We start from the raw sequence: 22,143 nt of genomic DNA, 5'->3' as shown, positions 1-22,143 counted from the left end.
GGCAGACCCATAGTATACTTTGTGAAAGCTCAAATCTGCAACAACTTTAATTTGGGAAGTTGTGGATTTAGCTCGTGCAGACTGCTGCAGGTCTGCTCAATTTGCTTCAGGGCACACACAAAAACTATGTGTCCCAATCGTCTGTACCCAAAACAATGACTAACCGAAGTTAGCATTGACAACCTAGCATTTTACCTCCAGGCACACCCTTCTCGTCACTTAGTCGACTTCCTCATCCAAGGCTTCACTGACGGTTTCCATACGAGCTTAGTTACACTCCTCACAGGTATTCACAAATGTCCCAACTTACAGTCAACAATCCTTGACCCGGTCACCACAAAGTCACTACTCACGAAAGAACTGACTAATGGATTTATCTTGGGCCCCTTCTCTCGCCTTCCATTTTCCAGTTGGCGTACCAACCCTATAGGTATTGCCACTGGAAAGTTCAACAATAAAAAGAGACTTATTTACGACTTGTCCGCGCTGCATTCTTTAGCAACCCCCAGCATTAATTCATTAATACCTTCGGAGGAGTTTTCCCTGCAATACACCACAGTGGAAAATGCCATTCAGGCCATTCTTGGGGCAGGTGTAGGAGCTTGGTTGGGTAAAACCAATATTTATAACGCTTTTAAGCTCCTACCCATTCACCCATCCCTGTGACAGGTGCATGGCATCAAATGGGAGAACAAATACTACTTTGCTACCCGCCTTACTTTCGGAGCCAAAAGCAGCACCAAATTATTTTAAAAAATTTGCCGACACACTATGCTGGCTACTTCTCAATATCACTCATTGCCCCTCAGTTCTGCACTATCTGAATGACTTCCTCACCACCTCAGTCCTCTTCAGTCAGTCTCCAGAAGATACTAGCCCTATTTGCAGCATTGGGGGTACCACTGTACCAAGAGAAGATGATAGGCCCTACCACAAATCTTACGTTCCTGGGTATTTACCTAGACACTGTTACCTTACAAGAGAAATAACGCGAATGTGCTGTGTCAATATATAGGCGCTTAAAATAAATTTACATAAAATATTCAAAAAGCAGTGTGTTAGTATCTCTAACTTAACACAGTAACATGCAAACCAGATAGTGGAATATTATTTGAGTGGGAAGAACCAACCACATCAAACAAAAACCAGTGGAGCGCTAAATATGTACACTTACCCTAAAATAAGGGAATAAAATGCAACATAATTTCTAAGGGAAAGAAATAGACATAATATGGTGCAGTATGTCTTAAACAAATAGAGTGATATATTATCCGTATAAAGCACACTCACATGGTGCAGAGCCTTAGGAGAGACAGGCTCAAATCTCATGCGCAGAGGTATTTATAGATAATACCAAAACTTCTTGTTTTTTAAACAAGTGTAGATCCTCCTCACTCACCATAATGAAATTGATCCGAAGGCTAACTTGGTTAGCAGCGACACGACAATTTCACATCACGTGCATCCACATTCCAGGAAGCACCAATACAGCCGCTGACGCGTTGTCTCGATTTAAAGGGACACTCCAGGCACCCAGACCACTTCTGCCCATTGGAGTGGTCTGGGTGCAAACTCCCACTACCCTTAACCCTGCAGGTGTAATTATTGCAGTTTTTTTTAAACTGCAATAATTACCTAGCAGGGTTAAGTCCTCCCCTAGTGGCTGTCTATTAGACAGCCACTAGAGGGAACTTCCTGCTCTATAGCAAAGGTTTTCTGTGCTAGAGCATCGCTGGACGTCCACGCTGTGTGAGGACCTCCAGCGTCGCTCTATTCCCCATAGGGAAGCATTGAAATTCATTTTCAATGCTTTCCTATGGGGTGCGCTAATGAGTATATGAGTATGAGTATGTCTAATCCATGATTAGATGCTGGAACGAAGGGGTGGCTGTGACTGCTTGAGCGGCAGTAGAAAGTGCTTGATGAAATGCCTGGAATTTAAATAGAGACAAATTGTCAGCGGTGATGACTAAAAAGAAATTGTGACATGCAGCCAACCAAGTGAGTTTCCTTAGAAATCTCATGATCGTTAAAGATGATGAGCGGCCCTTGTCGATGATATGGCACGTGGCTTGGTTGTCTGAGTAACAACGTACCGACGACACTGACCATAAATGACCCCATGCTACAGCAGCCGCCACAATGGGGTAGATCTCAAAAAGAGCTGAGGTAGTGGAAACACCTTCCAAATCCTGGACTTCTATAGGCCAACTGCCCCAAAGCCATTTGTTCCCATAGATTGCTGCAAAACCCGTGGTAGACGCCGTGTCTGACCATATGGTTGGCGATGTGTCAGACAATCCTGGGAGGAACATGCTTTTACCATTCCATGTGGTTAGGACATTCTTCCACATCCACAGGTCTGCTGTGGCTTGGATATCTAGGGACAGTCTATGATTGTCATGTCGGAAGTGTGGAAAACGGCAAAGTAGTCTAGATATGAAAGCGCAGCCTTGTGGTATGATGTGCATGGCAACATTTAAGGAACCTAGTAGGGATTGTAGCTCCTTGCGGTTGCATAAACCAAGCAGGAGGTAGAGATTGATGTTGTGGAGAATGTTACCTATTTTGTCTTGTGGTAAACTTGCTTGCATGGACACAGAGTCAAGTTGCGTGCCAAGGAATGTGATGATAGTATCAGGGCCTTCTGTTTTCTTAGGGGATAATGGGATACCCAAGTGTTCAAACAGACCAATGGCTTCCTTGAGGCTTCTAGGGGGAAAGGTGTTCTTGATCATCAAGAAGTCATCTAGATAGTATATGACTGTGGGGCATCTGGATATGTTTAATAACAACCAGCAAAGAGTTTCTGCGAATATATCAAAAAAAATTTGGCTACTCTTTGACCCAAAAGTTAAGCGGGAGAAGAAATAGTAACTACCTTCCCGTTTAATGCCATGTAAGTGCCAAAGTGTGGGGTGGATTGGTAGCAGTTTGAATGCGTTGATGATATCAGTCTTTGTTAACCAAGCTCCAACCCCTGCTTGAGTGATAGCTGTAATGGCATGATCAATAGTGCGTATTGGAAGGAAAACTCCTCGGAGGTGATGAGGGATTTAAGACTTGGGGTAGCAGAGGTGTGTGGTGCTGATAAGTATATGATTAGTCTTTGTTTGAGGGAAGATTTCCCTGTGACAATCCCAATGGGGTTTGTTCTCCCATGCTGTAAATGGTGGGGATTGGAAATGCCCAAGTAGAAACCCCTCTGCAAATTCTTGGACTATGAGTGTGTTTACAGCCGTTGGGTTCTGCTGTGCTGACAGCAAGTTTGGGCATTCTAGATTCCCTGATGGCATATGTACGATACCTGTATGGAAGCCCTCTGAAAATCCAGAGATTAGGAAATCTACTAGATGTCTGGAAGGGTGATGAGTCAGTAATTCTGAAAATGCATTGATGTTTACAGACATTAAGTACGGTTTTGAGTACATTTTATTGGGACACATGGTTTTAGCATGTGCCCTGAAACATTTTGAACATATATGCAACAGTCTGCATACACTGAAACTACACGTACCAACATTAAAATTGTTACCATTCTGTGATTTGCCAAAAAAGTTAATGGGCGACCCAATTTGTCACTGGTAGTTTTCTCCATTCTACTAGAGGTGCTAGGGACTGGAGCTGTGTTGGGACAAAAGTTGGTCGTGTGGGTAGTGGAAGAGCAGGATGCACAAGCTGGTGTCTTAAGACCTGCAACGTGTCTGCAGAATATCTCTGTATCCAGTTTACTCCAGTTGGTTCTGTTCCCGAATTGGGAGAGAGCACCATACACTTTGGCTGAAAAAGACCTATGGTAGTCGTAAAATGCTGTACCACTAGGTCTAACAGCTTGTGCAGATATAGGTCAAAGTCTTGCATTCTGTTTGGGTAAACAGTACAACTCACATCTCTAAATTTCCTGTTTAACCTTGAATCCCTGGATCTGACCACCACAGATACATCATCATACGCATACGTCTTATTCTCGACAGTATCCTGGGAGGCAATTAGCAGTGATGCTAAATGGACATCTTTACCTTCCAGGATATCTTTCTTAATGTGAGCTGGAATCATGTGGGCAGGGTTAACGTCCTGAGCATCAGAAGAGGTGACTGAACCCCCTAATTGAGTTTCAGTTGATGCAGGTTGTACTGTAGCGGTAAGGGCTGTGGTGACAGACTCAAGATTCTCCAGTCTGTCGTTCACTTTGCTCATGGAATTCATGAGTGATGATAATATAGCATGGATGTCACCTGAATTGATATTGCTGGTGCATTCCCCCACCTCTATGTTATCTGTTGATGTGCAGAGCAGCTTAAATAGTTACGCTTTACTTGCTGTAGCTAAGGAGGGGATTTGCCGCCCCCTTAGCTAAGTAGTAATGCGTGGAATCGTCCATGATCTGATTGATGCAGGACTGCCAACATCCCCTCTACGTGAAGGTGTGCCGGAGTGCTAGGTAGAGAGAATTCCTCGTCACCTTCTTGAGACATACTAAATAACATGAAGATAGCCATTATTACTTGAACAACAGGGGTCTTGTACTGGTTTGTTAGCTGAAGCCACGTGGCAAAACAATTATTTCTTGGATTTGGTGACTGGTGAGGCCTTGCTAGTTGCCAAGTGGCTTGAGAGGCTCTATCTATACTTTGGCTCGAGGGGATTTTTTTGTGGCCACCGAACGTACTGGTGGAAGGTCGGCCTCTCGGTGACTGTAACCAGCAAAATAGGAAAGGGAGTGACAGGTGAGGCCCTCTCTATGTTACTATATGAGGCGGCTAGCTAACGAGTGGCCAGATGGGTGTATGCCTCCGAGTGTGAGGCGAGGTGTTGGCCTTGCAGAACCACTAACCGAAAGGCATGAATGCCAAGAAAAAGGAAAATACCTATTGGACCCTAAAAGTCCCTAATTGCCAGTATGCTATTATCTATTCCTGGGGAGAATGGAATATATATACCACGTGAGCAGGTGTACGTACCTGGTATGTATGGTTTATGAACTGTTAATCCGTATAGGTTTTAGAAGTACCTGTAACCCGAACGGATAAAACAACGTATAAAATAATAGATATAGACATCTACCAAGTTTATCCTAATATGTGCAGCATGTACAAGTTAAAGAGCAAAGCGCTCTGTCAAATAAGTTACTTGTATGCTTCTAATTTCCCCCTTCTCATAGGGAGACTGATTATATTATAAGCAGGGAAAACTATATGAAACTATGTTGTATTGAGTTTTAAACATATACAAGGAGACAACAATATGGTAAAATGTGATTGGCAGTCGTCAAAGAGAATATGTGAAAATTCAAAAACAAAGCGTGTAACAGATAATATCCTTATAATAAATTGTGAAACATACTGTATGGTAATTTGTCCGGTAGGGGGCAGTATTTGTAGGTATGTTAAACGAAATGCTGTGTTTAGTGTGTTTGCACACAAAATGTTTTGCCGTATAAGTTCGTACTATCAGTAGCTGAAACAAGGAGCCGCAAAATTAAAGTAAACTATCTCCATTCGGGAGTGTGTGTGACTGCACTCAGATCTTGTAACCATGAGTGTTCGGCAAAATCCCACAAATCAATTGTATGTGCTATCCTGAGACTAGGGGGCAACCTGTAGGGGTCAGTAGTGAGCGTGCTCTTGAACCGCCGTTCATGTAGTACTATGTGCACGAACGTAATAGCCTGGTATGACAGGCAAATGTAATGAACAGTGTTCCCGTTCGGGAGTTTGGTAAATCAAAAAATGAGCAAGAACAAGTGGAATGCGTTAGATCATGAGGTGCCAAACAAACAGTTTTGCACGAAATAGTAAAGGTAAGTATCAGACACGTGAAACAAGCGAAAGAACCGTAAAGTGAGGACCCGACCCGTGAAGACGCTGTGGGATTGTGCCTGGCGCGACGGGTAGGTCAACTTATGGTTCTGTAAGTATCCAAATACTATCTGCGATGCTGACTGAAGAAAAAAGGAGCTGGTCGACCGGGAAATCCTGTGGCTGGATTCCTGGACACAGCTACAGTAGGAGACTTTGTGGAGCAAAGGTATTTTCCAAAATGGCGTCTGTATGAACCCAGAAGTGGATCTCACTCAACGCTGACCTCAAACGGTATGGAGCCAGGTAAGGGGTGGTCCTTAAATAGGTAAGTATAATAATAAGCCCCTACCACAATTACAGGCCAAACGGCCTTAATACATATATATTTAAATTGTTTTTATTTATTTATTAATAGAGATATATGTATAATTTAATTCTTACTGTATTGTTACATATATATATATATATATATATATATATATATATACATATATATATATATATATATATATTAATATAAAAATAAATTTAGAATTAAAATTATATATATATATATATATATATATATATATAATGTTTTTTATTGTGGGCATACTAATATATTTTCTATTTTCCAGCAGCAGGGGGACAGCCTGACAGCCCAGGTAGCCCCACTGCAGGCAGATCTATGGTCAGTTATTGCGGCCATATGATAGCTCTATGAGAGAAATCACATGGCCTGCAGAGGCCTGATTTTCCAGAGGGGGGCTATCTGGGCTATCAGGCAATCCCCCCCAAAGTGGATCATGGCAGAGGGAAGTACCGCTTGGCACCTGGGGCTCAAAGCTGTTACGGCATTCCATGGATTCATTTAAATTTAAGTTTGAGGAACTTGTTGATATAGATCTAACTCATGCATGGATCCTAAAACTATGTCAAAAACAGCAGGTCATTCCAAAAGGGAGGAATTGTGGGCATGTTATAATGTTTACTTTGTTACTTTGCATATTTTTCATATTTTTTTCATTATTTTCAAGATCAGTTATGGAGCTACAGACTCCTTGTTAAGTGATCGGCAAAAGTTTCCATACTTTTTCCGGATTATTCAGAATGACAATGTCCATTACTTGATAATATCCAAACTTCTGAAAAGGAATTACTGGAGTTGGGTTGGTATACTAGCATCAGAGGATATCTCAGGAGAGCAAGAGGGTCTCATTCTAAAAAAATATTTGAGCAAACATGGCATTTGTGTTGCCTATTATTACACAGCAAAAGACTTAAGAAACACTTTTTTCCTGAAAAAGAATCTGAAAATTATTCAGGATTCGTCTGCTCATGTTATTGTTGTCTCTGGACATTTTTCTTTTTCAGTTGTTCGTATTGTTTCAGAATACAGTTTTGTGTTTAAAAAAAAGACACTAATTCTTCCACCCTCTTGGGCTTCCAATCCTATTCTAATGTATGATAGTATAGAAGCCTTTAATGGTTGTTTGACTTTAGAGCTTTATCCAGTAACATTCCCAGGCACTGGAACTTTTTTCGATAATATACATCCCTCAAAATACCCAAAAGACATGATTCTTCATGATTTGTGGATAGCAAGTCTTCGATGTTTATCGGACAACACATCAAAGAATAATTTATATGCAACTCAATATAATATCTCACTAAAGCGCTGCACTGGGATGGAAAGGATGAAGAACATTAAGAAAGATATATTTTTAGGAGTTTCTCCTCGAGTCTATCTGGCAGTAAGTGTTATGGCAGAGGCCCTTCATATGATGTTATCTGAGAATAAAGAAGTGCATGCAAACAATTTGAATAGCTACAACTATAATTATCAGGTAAGTATAACATATACCATATATATAACATATAACAGGGGTCAATTCAAGTTTTGCATTGTAACATAATCTAACATTTTGGAAACCAACCTTTGAATTTCAATTTTTTTAGCAAGACATTTGACTCAAGTGAAGGGTGCAAGACTGCATATTACGAATGATGGAATAATAAGTTCCTTTCATAGAGGCATTGGTGGGACCTTTCAATGTCTGTCCAGTCGCTAGTTTTAAAAATTTAGGAGATATGCCCCCACCTGCTGCATTGCAGATGGCATAGGGAAGTTTTAACCCCCAATATAGTAATATGGGTGTCTTATTGACCTCCATAGGCCATATGTCGACTGCTAGGAATGGCTTATTTGCACAATTATGTTAAGGGACACTGGTTGTTAAACCTAATCAGTTTCTAGGGGTGTGCATAGACAAATTAAATTTTTATTTAAGGAGATGCTTTTACCCTCACTTTTTATATGAATCTGATAATCTTGTGGAGCTTTATAATAATATTTCTAGGAGTTTTATCCATGCTTTATTTCCTTTATAATTCAGAGCTCTGATGATGTGTACTCTTTATTAGATCTTTTACAAGTAAGAAACATTTGTTTGTAAGTCCAGTACATTTAGTATCTGTTAATCAATAAGCCCGAGTTTTCTTTCCATTCTGGTTTTCATTCATAGACTGTGTTTTCTCTTTTTTGCCTAAAATTTGACATACGATGTTTTGTTTAAATTGGCTTGCTATGTGACTTTAGTAAAAATATATATAAAAGTCAGCATCAAGCATAATAGCTATTAGATCTTCAGCCATTTAGTTTCTGTTTAATAAACCTTGAGACTTTTACTTTCTGTCCATTTTCATGAAGCCATAAACAGTTTATAACGAAGTTACGGATTGAGCCACCTTTAAGACAAAAAATATATAAAAATACTTTTAGGTTACCCCTGTACACACAAAATATAAAATTAAACATAGGGTAAATCATTATGTAATAAACATTACCCATTATATACCCCTAATAGTATCCTAATATTATTACTCACATATGGCAGAGACACAATTGCCCACCTTTAGGTGGAAGTGCAGCAGGGACAAGCCCAATGAACATCTGGATCCTTGTCTTGAATTCTACGTAATGCAGAAAAGCGAGAAAATAAATGGTGGTATACCATTAAAAACATTTATTTTCACATATAAAATATAATAGTCCCATATATAATTTTATTCTTTTGGGGAAATAAACTTACAAACTGGTCTTGTTTGGAAAGGCTCTGGGTCATATATAATATAGCTGCTCTGCTTTGTTGTACTTCAAGAATCCTACTCATGCGGTGATATCTATTGTGTCTCCTGTGATTATTCTTCAGGGACACATGATTATTTGGCTTCAGCTAACCAGCAAGAGCAACAAGAAAGTCAGGAACAGAAGGGTGATGACACAATGGATCTCGGTAACAACTGTGCAATGAGACTTAAATCCTTTGGGATTTAGAAGTAGAAATGACATGAAAATGAAATATTCCTTCTGAGTGGAGGGGCACAGCATTCATTACTAAGAATGGTACAATGAAATGTAGAATGTGACCATTCAGTTAACTTCAGTTTTGTGTCATGAGAGACACTTAGTGGTGTCATGTACTAAGGAGACTTTCACATGGGCAAGACCAAAATTGCAGGTAGTATTTAGAACATGGCAATTATGTTCCTATTTGGAGTACATTTTTTAACCAAATCTGATTATGTGCATATTTCTGTCAGCTCTTATGTCCTTACCTTAGTGGTCCGCTTGTCAGCTCTTCCTATGATCCGGCGGACCGCCGCTTCCACATTGCCTGCTGTGCTCCCTACCATTTTTATAATGCGGTGCATGTGAGCTGGCATCATGATGTCAATTTAGCTCAAAACACTAGAGCTCAACATACACTCACATTTTGGGGGCGGGGCTTTGATAACCACACACCCAAATGTATAAAACCTCATTTTTCCCAAGGTACAGCATCTTGTTGTGGTTCCTAGTGTCACGACGAAGTGTCCTTCGCCACTTGGTCCTGGAGAGGCCTGCTTGCCAGCCTCCTGCCCTGTGACTATGGCCCCTGGGAGATTTTACCCTTTAAAACCAGTACTTGGGGCTTATGGACTTCTATTGGACTGTGTAGGGCCCTTGCTAAACTTTAGCCCCATGTCGATTTTGTTCTGTTTGTAGAATCTGAGCGCTGTTAGGATATATTGAGCGTTCAGATCCAAGCTATCTGGGGATAGGTTGAATGTGAGGGTTCTGTTCAGTATAATAGGAAATATGTAAGTTTTATGTGAATGTGATGTATACTTTTAAAGTTATGAATATTGTGTAAAACTGTGTATTTTCCTGCCTTTGATAATTACGTTAGCCCATTGTGTTCAGTAATTATATCACAGGCAGAGGGGAGGATTTTGACTGGGTGTGTCAGACATTGTTGTATTGTTTTGATTGGTTTGTGTCCTTTGTGTGCCAGTGTTCCATCAGGTCCAGGGGGTGTGCCTCTGGCCTGAGGAATTGTATACATTGTGAGTGCTTGCTTCCATTAAAAAGAGATCTTCTTGACCCTCAACACGTAGTCTTGCCTCGTGATTGGAGGGAACTGCTATAATCACACTGGGGATTGCTATGCTCTGCATACTCCTTTGAGCTTTAAATCACCTACCTCTTCTAAGAGCTGTTCCTGATACGCTCTCATGGAGGAGAGGTCTTCCCCACACAGCCCTGGATGCTGGAGGTTCATACAGGGTGGAAGGAAGAGGTATTTCCCACACGGTCCTGGAGGACAGAAGCTGATCCAGGGTGGAAGGAAGACGGCGAGACTCCAGTTAAGCTACGATGGTTGTGGAGTCTGTGGTGTTTGTGGTGTCCGGTGCGAGATAGCGGACGTGGCACGGAAAAACGTGCACGTGTCTTTTGCCGGGCCACTGGGGTGTCACTTGAAAACTGAAATGAAAGAGAAAATTTGGAAAGGTGAGCTCTTGGAAATCTTCTCCTTGCTCCCACTCAAGGAATTCCTCGATTTAAAGGAGGAGGACAAGAAAGATGCCAAGAAAGAAGAGGAGGAGAAAAAGCGGCGGTATCGAAAGATACCGAAGACTTTTGGGAATTGGCTCAGGGCCTTTTGTATTTTGGCGAGCGTGATCAGAGAGAAGTCCCCAGACAGATGCTCGCAGCTATTTTGCTATCTAGATGGGATAGATGACGCGTACAGGAGTTACGGGGGTTTGGCGTGGTGGCGGTATGATGAACAGTTCCACCAGCGGTTAGCAGCAAACCCTAACATGAGGTGGGACCAGATGGACCTGCCGTTGTGGATGAAACTGATGATAGCGCAGAAAAATGCGCCCTTTCAGGGGACGGCCGGTACGGTCGCAGGAGGCGCCGTGTCAGCCGGACAGAAAAAAGGTTTCTGCTGGCTCTACAACGAGGGGCAGTGCAAGTGGGGGGCTTCATGCAGATTTAAACATGAATGTTCCGGATGCGGGGGCAACCACGGGGTCAACAGATGCTTTAAGAAAGGGAAAGCTAATCTCGGTGGTACAACAGGGTCAACAGCTACGGCGGTTGCACCTGGGAACATCGCCGGTGAAGGTCGGCGCGATGCTGCCTTGGCTAAGGCTATACGGTAACCAGGAAGACGCAAGATTTTTATGGCAAGGGTTTACAGAAGGCTTCGTTATCCCATTCAGGGTTAAGGGTCCGGGAACTATGTGCGCAAACCTTAAGTCAGTACGGGAACACCCTGGGGTAGTGAGGGAGAAATTTATGAAGGAAGTCCAATTGGGGAGTATGGCGGGGCCATTTCTGTTCCCACCACTACACGATTTGCGAGTTTTCTCCGCTAGGGGTGGTCCCATAAAAGGAGGTGGGAAAATTTAGCTTGATACATCACTTATCGCACCCACAAGGGGCTTCGGTGAATGATGATATCGACGCGGCCCTGTGTTCTGTATCCTATGCATCATTCGACCAGGCAGTCGAGTTGGTTCGGAAAGCAGGACATGGGGCTTTGATGGCGAAGGTGGATGTGAAAGCAGCATTTCGGCTGCTCCCCATACATCCGGATTGCCACCACCTACTAGGGTGTTTCATCTAAGGGAGTTTTTTCGTGGACCTGTCTTTACCTATGGGCTGTTCCATATCGTGTTCCTATTTCGAAAAGTTTAGCACCTTTTTGGAATGGGTGGTACGACGGGAGTCAGCCGGGGGGGGCAATCGTGCATTACCTCGACGATTTCTTGTGCGTAGGGCCGGCGGGAGCCGAACGGTGTGGTCAGATATTGAAGGTATTTCAATGGGTGGCACACTCTTTTGGTGTTCCACTAGCAAGGGATAAGACGGTCGGCCCCACTTCATGCCTCAGTTTCCTCGGTTTGGAGATTGACTCGGTGAAGGGGGAATTTAGCTCTGTTTGGAATGGAAATAAACTGTCCAAAAAAGATGGTTTGCATCTTTCTCAAAAGGGAACAAATGTTCTCAGTGAGCAGTTCAGAGGTTTTGCTAGGATGTATTTAAACTAGGAGGGGGGGCAAAAGGGTGATAAAACATCAATCCAATTGTCCCCCAAAACAAGGACAGAAGGTGCCTGTAGCAAGTGTGTTAAAAAAATGATAAGCTTAGAGTCATGTCTACAAATGCTCGCAGTTTAGGGAATAAGATCCATGAACTTGTGGCAATAATGGCAACTGATATTCCTTTTTGGAATGGGTGGTACGACGGGAGTCGGCCGGGGGGGCAATCGTGCATTACCTCAACAATTTCTTGTGCGTAGGGCCGGCGGGAGCCGAGCGGTGTGGTCAGATATTGAAGGTATTTCAATGGGTGGCACACTCTTTTGGGGTTCCACTAGCAGGGGATAAGACGGTCGGCCCCACTTCATGCCTCAGTTTCCTCGGTTTGGAGATTGACTCGGTGAAGGGGGAATTTAGCTCTGTTTGGAATGGAAATAAACTGTCCAAAAAAGATGGTTTGCATCTTTCTCAAAAGGGAACAAATGTTCTCAGTGAGCAGTTCAGAGGTTTTGCTAGGATGTATTTAAACTAGGAGGGGGGGGGGGGCAAAAGGGTGATAAACCATCAATCCAATTGTCCCCCAAAAAATGTGTGTTCAAAAATGATAAGCTTAGAGTTATGTCTACAAATGCTCGCAGTTTAGGGAATAAGATCCATGAACTTGTGGCAATAATGGCAACTGATGGTGTAGATTTAGTCGCTATTACTGATAAATGGTATAATGCGAAAAATCACTGGGACATAGCAATACCAGGGTACTCTTTATATAGAAAAGACAGGGAAGGCAAGTAAGGGAGAGGGGTGGCCCTGTATGTGAAGGATAGCATAAAATCTAGCCTAATAAAGGTTAGTGAGGCGAACATAGAGTCCATTTGGGTTACGTTAGAATTTGGTAATCACACAGTAACTCGTGTAGGTCTGATTCATAGGCCCCCAGGACAAATTGAAGAGTTAGATAATCTACTAGTTGAAGAAATAGCTAAAATGACAATGAAGGGGGCAGTTATCATCATGGGTGACTTTAATCTTCCTGATGTGAATTGGAAAACAAAAATAGCTACTTGTGCCAGGAGCACACATATTCTAAACACCCTACTGGGATTGTCTCTAAAACAAGTCGTTGAGGAGCCAACTCGTAAAGAGGCCATACTAGATTTAGTGTTAACAAATGGAGATTTGGTATCAGATATTACTGTAGGTGAAAGTTTAGGATCCAGTGATCATCAGTCAGTGTGGTTTAATATAAGAACAGTGACTGAGTCACACCACACAAAAACAAAAGTTTTAGACTTTAGAAAAACAGACTTTTTAAAATTAGAATATGTGTAAAGGAGTCATTATCAGACTTGAGCAAATTAAATGGAGTCCAAAAGAAATGGGATTATTAGTTGCACTACTGAAGGCAACAGAAAATTGCATTAGGCTTTTCAGTAAAAGCAAAAAATTCAAGAAACCACTGTGGTACTCCACAGATGTGACCAAAATAGTAAAAAAATAAAAGTTAGCATTTAGTAATTATAAAAAAGATTCTGAGGAAGACAGAATGACCTATAAGATTAGGCAGAAAGAGGCTAAGCAAGTTGTAAGAGCTTCCAAATCACACACAGAAGAGAAAATAGCACAGTCAGTAAAAAAGGGGGACAAAACTTTTTTTTAGATACATAAATGAGAAAAGAAAAGTAAAACAAGGATTAGTTAGATTAAAAACAAAAGAAGGAAGGTATGTAGATGAGGATAAAGGTCTAGCTGACTGCCTCAATTAATATTTTTGTTCGGTATTTACAGATGAAAATGAAGGAAAGGGACCTCAGTTAAGAAAAAGGATAAATGAGTCCTTTATTACACGTGAGTTTACAGAGGAAGAGGTTCTATTTCAACTGTCAAAAGTAAAGACAAATAAGTCAATGGGACCTGATGGAATACACCCAAAGTCATTAAAAGAGCTTAGTGGTGTACTAGCAAAACCATTAACAGATTTATTTAACCAATCATTGTTAACAGGAGTAGTCCCAGAAGATTGGAAGTTAGCGAATGTTGTGCCCATTCACAAGAAAGGTAATAGGGAGGAGTCGGGCAACTATAGGCCAGTAATCCTTACTTCAGTAGTGGGGAAAGTGATGGAAACCATGTTAAAGGATAGGATTGTTGAACATCTAAAAACACATGGATTTCAAGATCAGAGACAACATGGGTTTACTTCAGGGAGATCATGCCAAACTAATCTTAGTGATTTTTTTGATTGGGTAACTAAAATTATAGATCAGGGTGGTGCAGTAGACATTGCTTACCTAGATTTCAGTAAGGCTTTTGACACTGCTGCACATAGAAGGCTTATCAATAAACTACAATCTTTGAGTTTGGATTCCAATATTGTTGAATGGGTAAGGCAGTGGCTGAGTGACAGGCAACAGAGGGTTGTAGTCAATGGAGTATATTCGAAGCATGGGCTTGTCACCAGTGGGGTATCTCAGGGATCTGTACTTGGACCCATTCTCTTTAATATTTTTATTAATGATATTGCAGAAGGTCCTGATGGTAAGATGTGTCTTTTTGCGTATGATACTAAGATATGTAACAGGGTTGATGTTCCAGGAGGGATAAGCCAAATAGCAAATGATTTAGGTAAACTAGAAAAATGGTCAGAGTTGTGGCAACTGACATTTAATGTGGATAAGTGCAAGATAATACATCTTGGACGTAAAAACCCAAGGGCAGAGGACAGAATATTTGATAGACTCCTAACCTCAACATCTGAGGAAAGGGATTTAGGGGTGATTATTTCTGATGACTTAAAGGTAGGCAGACAATGTAATAGTAAAAAACAAAGAAAAGAAAATGTTACTTGCGCTTTCTCCTTAATCCCTAGGTATATTTAGACAAATGGAGGTCATTTAGTTTCTCCAATGGCCATTGGAGGAATGCCCGCCTGCCAACGTCAAGGCAGACCCCCCTAAGCGGGTCCTAACACTGACCCTTCAGCCTGCTTCCTTGAGCTTCTGGCAAAGATATCTCTAATGAGACAGAAAGGGGTATTTTTTATATACACCCCTATACTTATTAACCCTTAATAGGGAACACATGGGATGGGTAGCAGCATTGTAACCAGGCTGTGTGATGCAAAGTAAATACAAATACAAAAAGAGAAGTCCTGCGCTTAAGCAGCAAGGACTACAACACACATCAGCCCCAATATATAGTAAAAACCAAAGAAAAGAAAATGTTACTTGCGCTTTCTCCTTAATCCCTATGTATATTTAGACAAATGGAGGTCATTTAGTTGCTCCAATGGCCATTGGAGGAATGCCCGCCTGCCAACGTCAAGGCAGACCCCCCTAAGCGGGTCCTAACACTGACCCTTCAGCCTGCTTCCTTGAGCTTCTGGCAAAGATATCTCTAATGAGACAGAAAGGGGTATTTTTTATATACACCCCTATACTTATTAACCCTTAATAGGGAACACATGGGATGGGTAGCAGCATTGTAACCAGGCTGTGTGATGCAAAGTAAATGCAAATACAAAAAGAGAAGTCCTGCGCTTAAGCAGCAAGGACTACGACACACATCAGCCCCAATATATAGTAAAAACCAAAGAAAAGAAAATGTTACTTGCGCTTTCTCCTTAATCCCTATGTATATTTAGACAAATGGAGGTCATTTAGTTGCTCCAATGGCCATTGGAGGAATGCCCGCCTGCCAACGTCAAGGCAGACCCCCCTAAGCGGGTCCTAACACTGACCCTTCAGCCTGCTTCCTTGAGCTTCTGGCAAAGATATCTCTAATGAGACAGAAAGGGGTATTTTTTATATACACCCCTATACTTATTAACCCTTAATAGGGAACACATGGGATGGGTAGCAGCATTGTACCCCTTTCTGTCTCATTAGAGATATCTTTGCCAGAAGCTCAAGGAAGCAGGCTGAAGGGTCAGTGTTAGGACCCGCTTAGGGGGGTCTGCCTTGACGTTGGCAGGCGGGCATTCCTCCAATGGCCATTGGAGCAACTAAATGACCTCCATTTGTCTAAATATACATAGGGATTAAGGAGAAAGCGCAAGTAACATTTTCTTTTCTTTGGTTTTTACTATATATTGGGGCTGATGTGTGTTGTAGTCCTTGCTGCTTAAGCGCAGGACTTCTCTTTTTGTATTTGTATAGACAATGTAATAGAGCAGCAGGAAATGCTAGCAGAATGCTTGGTTGTATAGGGAGAGGTATTAGCAGTAGAAAGAGGGAAGTGCTCATGCCATTGTACAGAACACTGGTGAGACCTCACTTAGAGTACTGTACACAGTACTGGAGACCATATCTTCAGAAGGATATTGATACCTTAGAGAGAGTTCAAAGAAGGGCTACTAAACTGGTTCATGGATTGCAGGATAAAACTTACCAGGAAAGGTTAAAGGATCTTAACATGCATAGCTTGGAGGAAAGACGAGACAGGGGGGAGATGATAGAAACATTTAAATACATAAAGGGAATCAACACAGTAAAGGAGGAGACTATATTTAAAAGAAGAAAAACTACCACAACAAGAGGACATAGTCTTAAATTAGAGGGACAAAGGTTTAAAAATAATATCAGGAAGTATTACTTTACTGAGAGGGTAGTGGATGCATGAAATAGCCTTCCAGCTGAAATGGTAGAGAAATGTTGAAGCTCGGGACTTCATGCTTGGGGAGTTCGTAAGGAATTCCTTGGCGCTGGGTACTTGGGCGGCATACGAAAAGGTTTGGCACGAATGGGATGAGACGGTTGCACAAGTGGGAGGGGACCTTTCAGCAGGTCAGCGGCTAGATGTGTTGTTATGGGTACTGTGTCGACTATTCGCTAAAAAGGTGTCTCCATCTATGCTAGATAGGCACTTGTCGGCGCTGGCTTTCCTATTCAAGTTTAACGGATGGGAGGACATAACCAAACACTTTCTGGTGAGGCAAGCAGTACGTGGTTTTCGAAGGGGCAAAAAATCCTTGCATACGAGGAGGCCGGTGTCATTTGCAGTGCTGCAAGGGCTAGTGGAGGTGCTACCTACCTTATGTTCCTCAAACTATGAAGTGGTATTATTTTCCGGGGCGTTTGCGTGGGCCTTCTTCAGGGCTTTCCGAATCGGTGAACTAATTAGCATCAACAAAGCAGGGGTCGGTGGTCTGCAATGGAGGGATGTGGTAGTCAGCAAGGACAGGGTGCTGGTTAGGTTGGGTTGTTCAAAAACGGAAGTTTTTGGAAAAGGATGCTCGGTGACATTGTTCGATCTGCCAGCGTCCAAGGTTTGCCCTGTGGCTTGCGGGGCCAGGTTCTTGGAAATCCGCCCCAAAAAGGAAGGTTGTTTTTTCATCCATGCGGATGGGACGGCGTTATCCCGTTTTCAGTTTGTTAGGATATTTCGCTCGGGCCTACTTAAGCTAGGCCTGGACCCAGCGCAGTTCGGGACACATTCTTTCCGAATTGGAGCTGCAACGGAGGCGGCACGCCTTGGTTTGGGTGACGAGCGGATTAAGCGGATTGGGAGGTGGGAATCTATTCGGTTCCGCTCATATGTGAGAACTGATAGGTTGGTGTGATGGTGGGCTGGGGCGTTTTTTTCTGTTTCAAGTTACTCTGCTGTTCACTGTTTTATTATTTCAGGTCGTTTGGTGTGGCTGATTGGACATTCCTATGTGTATTGGGCACAGAAGAGGGCCTCAGTGAGAAGAAATGGAACGCAACTGGGCTTTCCTAAGAAAACGGTGGTCCTATCTTGGTTGGGATTCAGGGGTTTCAGCTGGCAGAGTATTAGTATGGAATTGTTTCGCAGGATTGGTAAGGGGTTTATCCCAAACGTAGCATTGGTTCACGGTGGGGGGAATGACCTAGGTTTAATTCCCCAGCGCGAACTGTTGAGGAGGATGAAGAAAGATCTGGATCGGCTGCGCGAGCAATAGTTGTTTGGTCAGAAATGGTGCCCCGTTTTACTTGGAGACAAGCCAGGGATCCAGCCACTGTAGCGCGATGTAGGGGAAAGGTCAATAAGACCATGGCGATTTTCATTCGTAGGATAGGTGGTGTGGTTGTGCGGCACCGTGAATTGGAGGGCATGCTGCCAGGGTATTTTAGGAAAGATGGGGTGCATTTGTCGGATGTGGGCTCTGATTTGCTTAACTTGGGTTTCCAGGATGGGATTTCCCAGGCCCTATATCTGTGTGGTGGGGGTCGCACATGAGCTTAAGGTGGTCAAGTCATGTGCTGTGGCGGAATAGGGCGTGGGTTAAATAGGATTTAGGTGGAATAAAAAGGGGGTAGGCCAAGGTCTAGGCTGGAATAGGCCAGAAGGAAAAAGTGGTTGGTAGGTTCTAGCTCGTTGGTGGCTACGAACCTGGGGGTATAGGTGTGTCTGGGTACACACCTACAGTTAAACATATGGTTTTGGGGACTCTTTGGTAGGCCATGTGTAAAACGTTATGCATTATTGGAATGTTCATTATTGTTATTTGGTAGGGTCATTGTCAGGGGTATTGGGCATGAAGGTTGGAAGTAATTAGTACTTGTGACAATGACCCTAAATTGTTAAATTATATATATATATATATTTATAATTAATAAAGCTGTGGACTTTATACTCCAACAGAAAATCCGTGTCTGAGTGTTATTTATTTAAGGAGTTAGCACATGCCGAATAACGACTGTGCACATGTCATGCAAAAATGGCCTTTGACCTTAAGCGTAAGACAAGCTTCTGAAGCTGTGTCCTTAAGGGGTTAACAGCTACACTGTATATATTATTTTCACATTTATGTAATTGTATGTATAATTGAGTATTATATGTTTCTTTAAAGTTACATCATTATTTAAAAGAAATTACCTATGTTCATGGCTCATATTTTGATGAAAATGGAGAATTTATCTTTTACTATTTGATTATATATAATATTGCAAAAGAAAATGAAAACCTTTATTATATGGTGGGCAACTTTACACCGTGGGCACCTGAGGACCAACAACTTTCTACAAACTTCCAAACTATAATTTGGAAGACTCCAAACAAAGAGGTTAGAGATGTTTACTAACTTTCTTTGTAACTAAGATTCTTTTAATCATAAGTTGACATAGCAAACCGCAGAAGTATAAACATTGTCATAGTCTTTTTTAAATCATAATAATAAATCTTTCAAATTATTGCTTTATTTTCTTTTTTAAAATTCACTTAAAATCTGGGCACTTCCTACGTGTCAGTATTATATAGCAGAAAGGGTTAATTCCCAAATCATGCTTATAAGCTATTAATACATATATAGAATATAATATATATATATATATATATATATATATATATATATATATATATATATATATATATATATATATACAAACGAAGAAAAATCAGCACTCCCAGGATTTATCCAAAGTGAAATGTTATTTCTTTATTCCAACAGTCAACGTTTCAGTTCCACTGGGGAACTTTCATCAGGACAGAATACCTATTCTGTCCTGATGAAAGTTCCCCAGTGGAACTGAAACGTTGACTGTTGGAATAAAGAAATAACATTTCACTTTGGATAAATCCTGGGAGTGCTGATTTTTCTTCGTTTGTATCTATTCAGTGCAATCAAGCACCAGGTCCATATTGATGTGAGTTGGAGTGCAAGGCTTTTTTTCTTTTTTTTATATATATATATATATATATATATATATATATATATATATATATATATATATATTTGTTATGATTACAGTTATTGAAGTTTAAATTCAAAACTTCATAGACATGGCCAGTTGGAGTGTGGTTTATGTGTCACATTCTCCACACTAGTGGCTGAGAACAGGAGTCAGGTCCTGGGGAAAAAAGTGTGGGAACTCACCCAAGATTCCCTCCCACCCCAAAACATTTTTTTTACACTCCTATGCATATAGTGCAGTGCAGGGTGTGTATAATTAATGTAGTGTGCTTGTAGTGAATGCAGAGTGTGTATAATTAATGTAGTGTGTTTGTAGTGAGTGCAGAGTGTGTGTAATGAATGCAGTGTGTGTAGGGAGTGCAGAGTGTGTGTAATGAATGCAGTGTGTGTAGTGAGTGCAGAGTGTGTATAGTGAATGTATTGTGTTTGTAGTAAGTGCAGAGTGTGTATAATCAATGCAGTGTGTTTGTAGTGAGTGCAGAGTGTATATAGGGAATGCAGTGTATTTTTATTGTAGTAAGTACAGATTGTGTATAGTTTATGTAGTGAGTGCAGAGTGTGTATAATGAATGTGTGCTGGATGATGTGTGTGTGTGTGTGTGTTAGGGGGGGAAAGCATTTTTTTTTTAAATTTGTGTTTATATTTTTTATTTTATTCCCCCCTCCCTGCTTCTTACCTTGTCAGGGAGGGGGGAGATCACATTCCCTGGTGGTCCAGTGGTATGGTGGAGGGAGCCAGCCGCTGCACATAGGGGCCCAGCACACTCTGTGTTCCCTCTCCAGCTCTCTCTAACTCTCGCGAGACTCGCCTCCGTGCTGTGCAGAACATTGCGGGTCTCGCGAATGTGAGACACAGAGCAGCTGAAGAGGGAACACAGAGTGTGCTGGGCCCCTGTGTTGCTGTGAAGAATAGTCTTTCATAAGTACAGAAATGTTGTGCATCACCCATAGTCGGTCAACAAGCAGATTCTGTGGTAGGATTTAATGAGATATCATCACATAGAAATGTTTGTGTATAAAGTGTGTGAAGGATAAATTATTCTATAATATGCATTTAGTATTTTATTGTTATTTTAATTTTAGATGCCACGTTCACAGTGCTCAGAAAATTGCCCACCTGGAAAGAGAAAAGTCCCAGGATCTACAATCCATAGCTGCTGTTATAACTGTGTCTCGTGTTCAGAGGGCGCAATATCCAATATATCTGGTATAATAAAACACGATTACTGTAAATTAAAGCTATGTATGTGAGGTACCTGTTGTGAGGTAGAGCCTGAAGGTTTGACTGAGAGTTACGGTAAAGGACGTGGTCAGGCACGCACAGTCAGCAACAGGCTATTTTACACACAAGAACAAAACAAGGATTCAGATGAAAGCAGTCAGGTTACTCACAATTTGGAAGTAAAGTACAGATTCAGCAGTCAGAAGAGTAGTCAGGCAAAAGAAGAATCAAAAATCCAGTAGCAATTGGAGGAAAAGCACACCCAGGAAATGACCTAAATACATGGTCCCAGAGTACAAGAAGTGCGCATATATATATATATATATTGTAACGGATCACCTGGCACCCCGACTTGGTACCTCCGTTAATGGATGCTCCTAGTGCTTCCTGAGGACTCCAAGCACTCTGGCAGACACCATAATCACCGAATCCGAGAAACCTTTAAATTCTCCCAAGCGTATGAATGCTGTAGACCATTGAATAGGAACCATACGAATAGGCTTGTACTCCTAGCAGTCAACTGGAACAGCATACAATAAATCCTTCCCCCAATAATGAGACGACACATCACTTTGAGGGTAAAACAGGAACTCAGGACTGGCTCATCCAGCCTGGCTTTTATTACACTAATCCACATACAGGCCACACCCAGGGGGAGGCATAAAATAACCAATCACATACATGGTTCAGCCCACACATCCCCTCCCCTCAGATAACATTAAACTCAATTATCCGGTACACTTTTTCAGCCAAGTTCTGGATGTACCCCAAAACCCGGGGGTACACCTTTAAATCCAGCATCGCTGGATAGCCCTTATTCAGGGGGACAACATATCCAAAATTCAAGTAATTCGGATGAATGGTTCGTGAGATATGGGGTTCCAAAGATTTGACCGACCGCATGGGTAAAGTATCCGAAAACAGTTCCATGCATTTTGGCCCTGCGGTCGGTCACAAACAAGGGAATGAAAACAGGCGAATTGCCTGTGTTAGAGCCTGGAGAGGGTTTGAATGAATTCCCTTGTTTATGGGGTTCTTTCTACCGAACGGCGGGTCATTCGGTAGTTTCCATACGAATTTCTGGAAGTATGGAGGTCTCAGCGGTGTTTGCCTAGTCA

At 41.8% G+C, this 22,143-nt stretch overlaps 1 protein-coding gene across 1 annotated transcript in view; it reads left to right on the top strand.

Moving 5' to 3' along the window:
• LOC134585764 (uncharacterized) overlaps window positions 1-22,143 on the top strand; it is a 131,725-nt gene that overhangs the window by 41,766 nt on the left and 67,816 nt on the right. The window contains exons 3-8 of the mRNA XM_063441230.1: window positions 6,818-7,627; window positions 8,993-9,076; window positions 10,653-11,269; window positions 17,777-17,835; window positions 19,067-19,176; window positions 20,887-21,010. Coding sequence (XP_063297300.1) covers window positions 6,818-7,627; window positions 8,993-9,076; window positions 10,653-11,269; window positions 17,777-17,835; window positions 19,067-19,176; window positions 20,887-21,010 — 1,804 coding nt within the window. The remainder of the gene's footprint in view (window positions 1-6,817; window positions 7,628-8,992; window positions 9,077-10,652; window positions 11,270-17,776; window positions 17,836-19,066; window positions 19,177-20,886; window positions 21,011-22,143) is intronic.

The sequence above is a fragment of the Pelobates fuscus genome, chromosome 1 (genome assembly GCF_036172605.1).
Source record: "Pelobates fuscus isolate aPelFus1 chromosome 1, aPelFus1.pri, whole genome shotgun sequence".
Lineage (NCBI taxonomy): Eukaryota > Metazoa > Chordata > Amphibia > Anura > Pelobatidae > Pelobates > Pelobates fuscus.
This window is presented reverse-complemented; position numbering and strand designations above follow the sequence as displayed.